The sequence below is a fragment of the Pagrus major genome, chromosome 2 (assembly GCF_040436345.1).
Source record: "Pagrus major chromosome 2, Pma_NU_1.0".
Classification (NCBI taxonomy): Eukaryota; Metazoa; Chordata; class Actinopteri; order Spariformes; family Sparidae; genus Pagrus; species Pagrus major.
In genome coordinates, this window is record NC_133216.1 from 22006950 (window position 1) to 22018421 (window position 11472).

Genomic DNA, 11472 nt, shown 5'->3' on the forward strand with positions numbered 1-11472 from the left:
CGTTGGTAGAGTTAAAAGTCTTTTCTGACTTCACTTCCTTTTAAATGTTCATTAAAAATCTCCCTTATTTAACATGTTCCACTGAAATCGAACTACTTCCTGGCTGACCCTGAGGTATAACCTGAGCCAACGTATGGGTCAAACTTCTGTCAGCAGCTCCTTTACACTGTTCCCTGCCCTGACAGCTATTTCAGGCCTCTGGGGACACCAGCAAGCCACTCACAACTAAGTTTAGACTAAAAAATGCCACTCAATTGAGTTTACTGCGAAACGTGTCCACTTGTTCACTTGCTTATGTAGGTCTTACAGAGACATCAGTATAAAATTTAGACTGTGTCATAACCAGTTAAAAAATTAAAAGTTTCTACCAGCATTATTGACAAAGTTGTGTCCTACTGTAGAAATACTACATATCTTTTCAGTGTCTGAGTCACAGTGCTGCAGGTACTTTTCATAGAGGCTGAGTGTGCAGCTGTCAGCCTTTTGGGGGGGACGCATCACCGAGCTCTGCCTTCTGCAGGCTGACCAGGAAATGAGTGTTGACTGGACCACACTCAATGAGACTCGCACTGTGGGATGTCAAGTCAGGAGTCTCTCCTTGTCAACATCTTCACTTAGTTTGTTTTCCTTTTTGTTTACACCCAACAGCCTCTAAATTAAGGACACAAGGTGCTGCAAAATTTAAACCTCACTGGATATTGAAGTGTTGCGGGAGGGCAGCCAGACTCTCACATGCTCCCACTAATGCAAATTTGCTGGCACAGTACGCCTCACAAAAAGCACATGCACATGTGGAGCACTGTCGACATCAAGTAATTCCTTCCTTGTTGCATAGTGAAGCCCTTCAGCGCTGCAAGGTGACCCTTGTCCTGAGCCTTCATGTCCAGGAGGAAAGCCTCGACGCTCTAGATGATTTGAAGGAGGTTGACCTCCAGAATCTGCCTCGTCAAAAAGACAAAAGACTGCTGCATAAAACCCACACAGCATTGCATACAGCGAGTAGTGAGGATAAGCCTATTAACAGGCACAAAATACAATCTTAATCAGGACACACTGACGCAAGAGCATCCCTTCAAATCAAGGATGGACCGCCAGCCGGTCACGTCTATTTGAAGTATGCCCAATGTGTCCTCTAGCAGGCCTTTCACGCGAGAAGATGCTGCTTCTTGGCATAGACTAAATAGACTGTTACAGTTGAACAGCCAACCATAGGGCAGAAGTTGGCTGTTCTACCGTAACTCAGCTTTCCAGGGCAGACAATGTCCTGCCAAAGCATCTTGGAGTGGTTTCAGACCTGTGGCATCGCCTAGCTACCACACACACACACACACACACACATACACACACACACACAAGGAAACAGATCATATCACTAAGCAAGGCAAGGATATACTGTGACCAAGGACAAATGAGACCTGCTGTTGATTCTGATAAATATATAAAGACTCTTTAGAGGAAAATAAGAGTCAGTATGTTCACGATGTACTAACATTTATAGGAATTCTTTCTATAGAGGAAATATTCTGTCCTGGTGCATCTCATGGGTAATCACAGTCACCTTTTTAGAGCAGGTAGCTTAGGATGGTGGGTTTTACATTGCCCAATAGCAGGCAGTTAACTAGACTCAACTTTATTCTAAAAATTACAGTATTAACAAATATGAAGTACTGGTATTAAAAAGACTATAAACTGCAGATTTAGTAGTAGGATTTATTCAATGTACTTCAATGCACATACTCAACATTAAAGGAAACATTGCTGACAACAAAGTTAATCTAACATTCCCATCACAACCAACACACCTATTCTTGTCTGTATGTCATTAGCACGGTGATGATGAAATATTAAGTGATGAACCTTAATAATTACATCCCCGACAGATGTTCCCTGCCATTATATGAGCGTTTGTGCGGTGCGATGAAAACAAAGACTACAATAAACACAAAAAGCTGCTTTGAAGTGTCAACTGCCTTCTCCTATCTTCAGCTGATGGTTTAGGAACACCAATTATCTGCAATGCGATTGTCACACAAGATGAAACACATTGTAAAAGAACAAAACAAGTGAAATCACTGAAATAATGAACAGCAAAAACACTATAGTTTACTTCCGCAAACGATAACTCTGTCTTCAAATAACCAGCAAAGACAATAGAGACAAGTCAGTACAAAGTCAGAGGGAATCATTTCCACGCTCCCCTGCAGTACCAGCGGTTTTCATTTACCTCCATGAAATATCTAATAGCTTTTTCATCTCTTCAGTGTGCACAGTGTGTTTCAGTGCTGCAATATCTTTAAACACAACGAGCTGCATTGTTGAGCAACGACAGCCCAAGGGTGTAGCGAGTTATAATCTAAATTACTTTCACCAGCTGGTATGATAGCTGTGCCTTGTGTCTTCATTGTGCACCACTGACAATCTAAATCAACCTCATCCCTCGTCCTCCTCCCTGTGACACCATCCACACAAGACAGAGACAGCGACAACAGAGAGGCTTTCCCTAAACCTGTCCTTATAGTTACAGTTTCTTGTTGTACATACATCACTTAAAGGTGGAAAGTAACTAGACACATTTACAGTCGTACAATTTTGAGAGTAGGAAGTATTTCAGTTTTGTTAGTTTTACTCCACCTCATTAATCTGGAATGTATGGAAGCCCATTTCTGCCAGTTAAAGAAAATAAAGTGATGAAAACTTAGCCTTGATTAAAAAGAATTACATAAATGTTGATTTTTTTATCTCATAATTTTGAAACTCAAGAGTTTCCATCTCATTTTTTCCTTTAATAAATAATACTTGAATAATAAACACTTGAAAAACACATTATGCTTATGTAGAATAAAATTTTATGTGTAACAACTGAATAAACACAAGGTTTATGTGTAAGTCTGCATTGATTTAATTTAATCGGACTAAGTGTATTTAATTTACTCACACTGACTCAACATGATAGGAAAACTTTGCATTAAAGGCTCACTATGCAGTTTTTGGGAAATTCAAACTCAGAATTTTAATATTTACAATATTAATGAGGTAATAATACAAACTCAGAAATATTTATATTTTCTGTGAGTGAATATATATAGTATAATATAATTTATTCACACTGACTCAACATGATAGGAAAACTTTGCATTAAATGTGATAATTTACATTGAACTATAATAAATTTGACGGATAATTTATACGCAAATGTTTAAAATGTACATGTACATGTTTTCCTATTTGTAGGTAAGGTAAAGTACCTTTACTGCACTAATATTAGGCTACATTTAATAGGCTAACTTTATTTCCAATACATGTCTAGACCCCAGTTGTCACAGGGCCCAGACTACAAACAGGAGAGGATGGAGAAAGAAACCTGACCTGTAAACATGACAGATTTATTATAGAGACAGTCCTGCATATAATAAAAGACCAGCCCCTACTCTGCCTCTGATTGGCTCTGACGCTAAAACTTTTTCACCATGTAACCAATCACCTGATCAAGACACGAACACTAACCAATCACAAGCAGAATAGGGCGGGTCTTCGCTGAATGCGGGTGTGGAGAAAAAAAAGGAAAATCAAGCGTCTCACCTGCAGCAGCAGTGGGTCCTGAGCGGTGCCGAGCCAACAGAGAGGACGGTAAACTTTCTCTCGGTGAATACCAACAAACCCAGCGGGCTCCATGGGTCACAGCTACAGCTTTACAGGGCCAAACCGAGCCGTTCACAGGGTGTTCAAGAAGGCCAGGGGAATTTCTCACACGCCGATTGGGACATGTCAGAAAGGTAAACTGTCGTATCGTGTCCAGTGATGTTGTGTTGTTGGCCAATTTAATGATCAAGTGCGAGAGACGTCTCAGGCTAGTTTTACTTGCCTTTATATTTTATGAGAGACCTAGCTTAGCTCGCACTGAACTGCAGCACAACGAAAAGAAAAATACTGAACAATTTTTGATGCTTTTGAATTATTTCAAGAGATCGTGTAGCTGTTTTATTGTATTTTATTTGTCTTTTATTAGCTTATAATTGTGTTTGCATTGTGTGCTCTGGTTTCTAAAGAGCCTACCGTTACTTGCCAAACACTTAAGCTAAAACAAAAACTTCCCACTATATCCACCAAAATGTAAGCTAGCTACCTTAAGATAACTTAAATTAACAACCTTTGCATTTTAAATAACATGAATACATGTCAAACCATTTTATAGTGGCACAGCAGCATAGCAAATAATTACTAGACGAGCAGCATCAACAGAGACCCCAGTGTCCAGCTATCTCCTGCATACAGCGGCTATTATAAGCTAATAGCACCTGCTCAGGTGTCCCCTGCTGCCATGGCAACGGGTGCTAATCTGCATTGTCAGGCCCAGTTCACTGAAACTCTACCCACTCGGCCGGTGGTCAGGGTTTCACACACACCAGGGCTTACATTACGAAAAAGACAGCTCCCCTTCAGGGTCAGGGACCAAAGATGTGACAGTGTCCTGGATGAACCTAAACTACATCTCTTCTTCTTCTTCTTCTTCTTCTTCTTCTTCTTCTTCTTCTTCTTCTTCTCCTTCTTCTTCTTCCTCTCTTTGTCTCTCAGTTCTTCAGGTGTGAACACTCTCAGTGGCAGTTTTCCCAAATCCCACTCGTCCCAGTACTCTGACCCCGGGGTCGCGCGCACACCTCTCTCTGTGGACCACAGTCCTGATTCTGGACTAGCATCTACACCTGTGAGTGGCACACATGCACACACACACACACACACACACACACACACACACACACACACACACACTATCCCTAAGACACTGTGCTCCTTTCACGTGTGTCGCTTTGACTCCTCCATCTTCTTACCTCTCCTGTGTCCTCCCCCTTTTTTCCTCATCATCCTTCCATCTTCCAATCCTCCAATTTCAGCCGTCCTCTCTTTGTGAACTGAACCTGATATTCTCAGTCTGTTCTCCGTGCTATTTATTTTACCCCTCAGGCCACTGGCCTCTTGCCTAGATTGCTATGCAGAATGATTTTTCACCCTCTTGACTATTTAAATAAGGAAAGATGAAAAATGGCTTCTTACCTAATCCTCCCTGTGTTCCATGCGCTGGTTCTTACTTAAAAACATTCTACATACTCATGACTCCCCAAGGTGCATGGCTTAAAATTCAGCAGCAAAAATTTTAGCACTGAACCTGTGCATCTTGTTGTCTAGTGTTAAATAAATGATAAAAACAAAAGTGGTCAGCACTGCAGCTAGCATTGATACTACATTCATGACTTAGTTTTCTCCATGCACATGAGTTTAATCTAAAACTATATCAACAAATCATCTAGAGTCTGATCAAAATTAGATTTTTGGGTCCGATACCAATATTAGAAAGTAGAAAATTCCGATATTGAATATATCCGTGAATATACGCACGTATTTTGCAATTATCCTTGTGACAAAGATATGTAATCAAGGCAGGATATTTTACAGTTGACATCAGTGCACTGACACAATAACCTTTGCTGGGAATTTAATAATTATACATTTCCCCAAGCACTTTTTTCTGCAGGTTTTCATATCAGTACATATCGTACAACATAAATGCTGATACAGATATATCTGTGAGAGGCCAGCATCAGCCAATCATATCGGTCGGGTTCAATATTAATCCATATTTTCTATTCCAATTATTTGCAGATCCTCCTGATTTGAGTCATCTGCATATTTGACTTGTTAAACCTATTTTCTCACAACATATGGATTGGAGAGCGTACGTCAGTCTGTCAAGTTGTATTTTATTAATTATATGCTGTGTTTTTCGTATGATGTATTCAGGTCACCTGGGGTAGTTTTGCGAGTATCCAGTCCACAACAAGGGGTGGTCAAGTAGAGTGGGGTCTAGAGTAATAGAGGGAGGTATTAAGTTACAAAGACCAAGTAAGGGTGACCAAGATGAGTGCAAGGGGGTTGAAAAGGTCAAGTCGGGAGAAGAAGTCTGGTACTGCATCCCACTGGAGAACAGAAAATTGCAATTCATCATAGTGCCTTGCATTACTATTTAGAGGATGGAACTGCTGGAACAAAAGACCCACAAACTGAAAAATGAAATATTTCAATGTTAAAGCGTAGATTCACATGCTCAATTTATTTAACAGCAGTGTCCGGTTCGATCTGCTATTTGACTGTCCACACTGAAATACTGCAGATCTGTATTGGCAGAAATATTTGTGAAGGGATACAAGTATAGAGGAAAGCAATAAGGGATGGAGTACAGCTGAGGAAGAAGGAGGCTGATAATAAAACATAAGTGGGTCTTCACTTCACCCTGTTAACACATGTGGCAGTATAGGTTAATGGTCTTAGAAATGACCCATTGATTTTTGCAACATACTAACTGCACACTGAGGCATTGCAGTTTATATTTCACTAATGGGATGCTACGGTAGATTAAGCTTCAGTGCGTCTCCTGTTCTCCCATATATACTCTGGTTTTTGTCCACCATGATGAAATGTAGTGTGACTGTGTTGAATTTCAGCTGACTTGAACCTGGATATCAGTGAGTGCATTTTGATTAAACTTGGGGGAAGAATATGACTCATCGCTGGTGTCTTCAGCATTATACTGTATAGTCCAAAGTAGGGCTGGCCAATGATTTTAATGATAGTGGGTGGATTGATGCATCTCACCCTCATTTTTCATCCGGTTCCCTTTTTCTTTTTCGGACAGCTTCCATCGAGTCGGTTCCGGTTTGTGTCCTGGCATCGCCTGGAGCAGTGTGAAGTCACAGGTGACCAGCTGACCTGCCCCAGGGTCAGAGAAGGTCTGGACCACCACTGCTGTGGCCTTTACTCTCTGATAGAAATACATGCAGCCATAGTAGACGTGCCAGATGGAAGATGTGATAAGAACTTTTCATGCACTGCTGCACTGTGGCTTCTTAGTTTGAGAGAATTCCTTCAGAAATGTTCAATTTAGGTTTTGTAGGCGTAAAAAGAAACGGGGAATCATACAACCAGCCATTGGAAAGTCGGATTTAATGTTTATGCTGCAGTGACCTGCATTTCTAGAGCTGCATTTTAAATGAAAGTCTATTTGACTAAATGATTTGAGCATTCAAAGAACAAAATCTCAGCTGAAAAAGAAGCAATTCAAGCTGTAGCATCTCTTCCATTTATGTGTTGCTTTCATTTAATGTGAGTCTCATTTAATTTTGCAGATCAAGACATAGTACTGTGACAAAGAATCTCAACTGCAAGCAGGATTAGGAATCTTTTTTATTTTTACTTGATGGATGATGATGTGAACATTGTTTTGACAATGTCATCAAAAAGGGCCATCAGAAGGGGAGCTGTTTCAAAGAGAGGGGGATGTCATCTGTTTGGAGAGAGGGAGAAGAGGGAGGAGGAGAGAGGAGGAAGGACAGAGGTGGGAGGAGAGACTGCAAGAGAACTGGGAAAACTGTCTGGTAAGTCGGCAAACATTCTGTGTATGTTTAATGTTGAAAATAAACAGTACAAGAGAAGATTGAAGACAGAAATTTTGGGAGGGATTGAGGGAGTTAAAAGGAGGGAAGGGAAGGAGGAGGAGCCTGATGATTCTCCCCCCTGTCTCCTCTCAGGAGTTAAATCTGTCCTACCAGAACTTGGGCGACCCCTTCCAGCAAGAGAATTTCCTCCGGATCCTCCGCCGGTTGATCCGTGTGGAGAAACTACAACTGGTCGACAATTCCCTCACCAACCTGAGTTCTGTACGTCTGCCAAGGTATGAACCACACTACCCAGAATACACCACAACTCCCTCAACCTGTACAGCAATCTTACCTCCCAGTGCAGAGGTCTTTATTCTTCCCTTTATGTCTCTTTCCTTCAATATAATGTTATTATGGGTGACAACAACCCCAAAAATGAAAGCTAAATCTTATTTGTGCTTCCTTTGGCAGGTGCAGAATGCTAAACCTGCAGCGGAACCACCTGGTGTGTCTGCGTCAGCTGCCAAAGCTCCCAGCAGTGGAGCACCTCTGTCTGTCTGAGAACGCCATCAGCTCCCTGGGGGGACTGGGAGCTCTGGGGAACAGCCCGCTCCGCTCCCTCAACCTGACCCGCAACCCAGTGACCTTCACTCAGAGCTACCGTGCACAGTGAGGAGACACAGATTTAAAGGATAAGTTCACCCAGAAGTGGAAAGTCAGTCATTACCTAGCAAAACATTTTTGGAGCCTCACAGCAAAAATTGAAGCCCCAAGATCCCAGAGTGATTTGAAAAGACAATATACGCGCTGTCAAGCTTGTCTTAAAAAAGTTGTAATGCCTTCGTCAAATCAATTTGGGATCCTGGTGGTCCAGTGACATGGATTATGCCAGACAAGTTGTTTTTTTTTTTTTTTTACATTTTGAAACAAGTCCCCATCTACTCCAGAAATGTTTTGTGGACTATGAAACGTCACACAACTTTCCATCGGCATGAGCGGGCGACAATGGCTGAATTGTAATTTTTGGGTAATCTCATCCTTTAAGGTGAAATTTTATCAAAGCAGTGAACAGAGAAAGCTAAAGTAACATATTAGGCAGGTTGATTTTATTTTTTCTCTAATCGTTTCTCATTCTCTCTCTGCTTTTGCCTCTGTGCAGTGTTTTCCTCTGTTTGCCAAAGCTGGAGATCCTGGATGGAATCCCCAAGCTGCCAGAAGACTCTCTGCCCACCAGACTACAGTTCCCAGAAACCACCAGGATGTGCAACATTTTATGACATTCTTCCGTGGATGTGTACGGGGTCAGTTCTCCCATTCCTACAGCACTTGAACAGATGACAAGACTTCAGCAAAGTACTCATCAGCAAACTTTGAAGTTACAGACTCATCTACACATATTGTGTCACATCAGTTGCCGAAACTTTTTAGACCACTCTTTGTCACAGCAAATGTGGTAATGTGCTCCAAGGCCATGCAAAACGCTTTTTATATGTAGTACCAATTATATATATATTGATGTTATATAGATTGATATATTTGTGAGATTTTTTTATATATCAAATACAAATGTTTTGATAATAAATTGAAAATACCACCAGATTTGTATTCGGTCTTGAGCTGAATGTGAGGCAGCACAGTGATGTATATCGAGTGCTCATGACGAACTTCGGCTGTGATGGAGTGAAAGAGAGAGAAGGCTCATCAGATGCTGCATGACTCATCTCTACCAGCTCGACATCTCTCAGGACTTTGGCGAGCCAACACACTCACAATCTCTCTGTCTGCTACAACCACACACAGGAGAATTTTTATCTTAGATACAACTACAGAAACACGATCACAGCCAACTGAAATGCAGCGTCTCCTACGGATTCCTGAGTTTTTAATGCGTCTGCAGTGTCCATCTGTAATATGTGAGAAGAGGAACAGGACATCCGCTTTCGAGGCTTATCAAACATTTAGTGTCCAGACTCCCCGGGATAATGGCCTCTTGTGTCCTCTGACTGACTGGGTAATGACCCGTGAGCCTCATGCACACACACAGGCACACAAAAAATATGTACACAAAGAGTAATCCTTGGTGGCCTGCAAAGTTACACTGGCAGGATTTAATCCCACTGAAAGTGTGTGTACTGTTGGTACTGTAAAGTGCTTTGGATAAAAGAATAAAGCAAACGGCATCCAAACTCAGTGATGGAATGTAACTAAGTACATTTACTCAAGTATTGTACTTACTTATATTTTGATCTACTTGTATTTTACTTATTTCCATTTTCTGCTACATTTTGAAGGAGAAATGTTGTACTCTTTACTCCACTACATTTATTTGATAACTTAAGTTACTAGTTACTTTGTAGATTGCATGCTGCATCAGAGCCAAAGCAGCACATTCTAAATTTAATTTATTTTATCGGCAATCAGATGAAAAAAAAAAAAACAACAGATTCCTATAATCAGGAAAAGTCAGTCGAACCATAATATACAGTATATACATGTAAACATATGTAAACACAGGTAATTACAGGTAATTAATAAATGTATTGGAATACATTTTTAAAAAGGCACCCTGCATTTAACATGTTAACATGTATTACTTGCTTTCACTTGTAATTTTGATACTTAAGTACATTTATTCCAGAAAATTACTTTGTCAGTACAAGTTGCCTCCAAAATTTAGTAGAATCAAAGTATCAAGTAACAGAAAATGGAAATACTCAAGTACATACGTATACATAAGTACAGTACTTGAGTAAATGTACTGAGTTACATTCCATCACTTAGTGCGGATGTCATTTGCTTTATTCTTTTATCAAAAGCACTTTAGAGGAAGTAAGAAAGTAATATTTTAACACAATATCTTTATTTTTACTCAAGTATGACAGAACTTTTTACCACACTGTCATACATAAATTAGTGTTGAAGAGGTTACACTTAATTTATTCATCCATCACAGCAGTGTATTCTTTAATAGCGGTTACATTTTCAGCCTGCACCTGAAACATAAACACACTTTGTTATCTGATACCCCACAACAAATGCATGAATACTGCATACATGCATATACACAAGTCTCAAGTATGAACTGGGGGCACAGAAGCAGCACTCGCCTTTTCTTCCATCACAGTAATGCAGAGAAACACAGTTTTAAGCAGCCGGTATCTCTCTAACAAGCATGCAGCCGGGCACAAACTACCAGTTACATGCCTCATTGGGATTCGTTTAAGTGTGGAAGATTGTTGGTGCAATTGCGTGCAGGGAGACGGAGATAGAAAACTAAGTGTGCAGCCTGCGAGTGAGAGATCGTTACTGCTGCAGAGAGAGAGAGACGGTGTAATGAGCTCGCTGGATCCTTGTGTACTGCAAACAGGATCCAGGTCAAGAAGAAAGGCTCCAAGTGATGGTTTCAAGATGCTGTCAATTATCTGCGCATCCCATTCTGACGCTGTGATCTCTTCCAACATGGTTGTAAAATAGGAAAGGAGTTTGAGTTGATTTTCTCAAAAAAAAAAAAAAAAAAAATGTGGGTGGAAGGCAGAAAAAAAAAAACATCTTTTCATAGCTTGCAGCTTCAGCTTTCAAGTAAATCTTGCTCTGGCGTTAAATGGAAGATTTGAGAATTGGTGGCAGTCGTGTGGGCACGCATCTCAAGATAGACGCAGGCTCCAGGCATCGACACGTTGGAATTATTCATGCCTGGTAATTCAGCCATGAAATGATGACTGAGAGAGCGCAAGAATGTGAGGAATGTGGAGGAGTTATCATCTCTGCCATTGCTTGTCACTGTAAGAATGTGTGTGCGTGTGTGTGCTGGCGTCTCCCCGTGGCCTGCTATTAGCACAGTAATGAGACACCTGTTACTCTCGTACTCCTGCAGCATCCCACGGTCCCTCTTGGGAGATCAACAATCGCACAACAGCGGAGGGGTGATAGCAGGAAAAAAGAAGAGGCAGAGAGAAAAAAGCACAGGGATGGTGACAGGAAGTGAGAGGTAGAGCATAAAGAGAGACTGAGAAGAGGAAGGATGATTTGATTGAGTCTGTGCCGG

At 41.0% G+C, this 11472-nt stretch overlaps 1 protein-coding gene and 1 pseudogene across 1 annotated transcript; one reads left to right on the plus strand and one right to left on the minus strand.

Moving 5' to 3' along the window:
• Positions 1-284: 284 nt before the first annotated feature.
• On the minus strand, positions 285-1276 carry LOC141020075 (17-beta-hydroxysteroid dehydrogenase type 1-like; annotated as a pseudogene).
• A 2342-nt stretch (positions 1277-3618) lies between these two features.
• On the plus strand, positions 3619-9617 carry LOC141015486 (uncharacterized). Its single transcript, XM_073489579.1, has 7 exons — positions 3619-3773; positions 4573-4702; positions 6686-6779; positions 7291-7424; positions 7578-7720; positions 7899-8096; positions 8587-9617. Exons 1-7 carry the CDS (start codon positions 3763-3765, stop codon positions 8702-8704), a joined length of 828 nt encoding a protein of 275 aa, XP_073345680.1. The 5' UTR covers positions 3619-3762; the 3' UTR covers positions 8705-9617.
• Positions 9618-11472: the final 1855 nt, after the last annotated feature.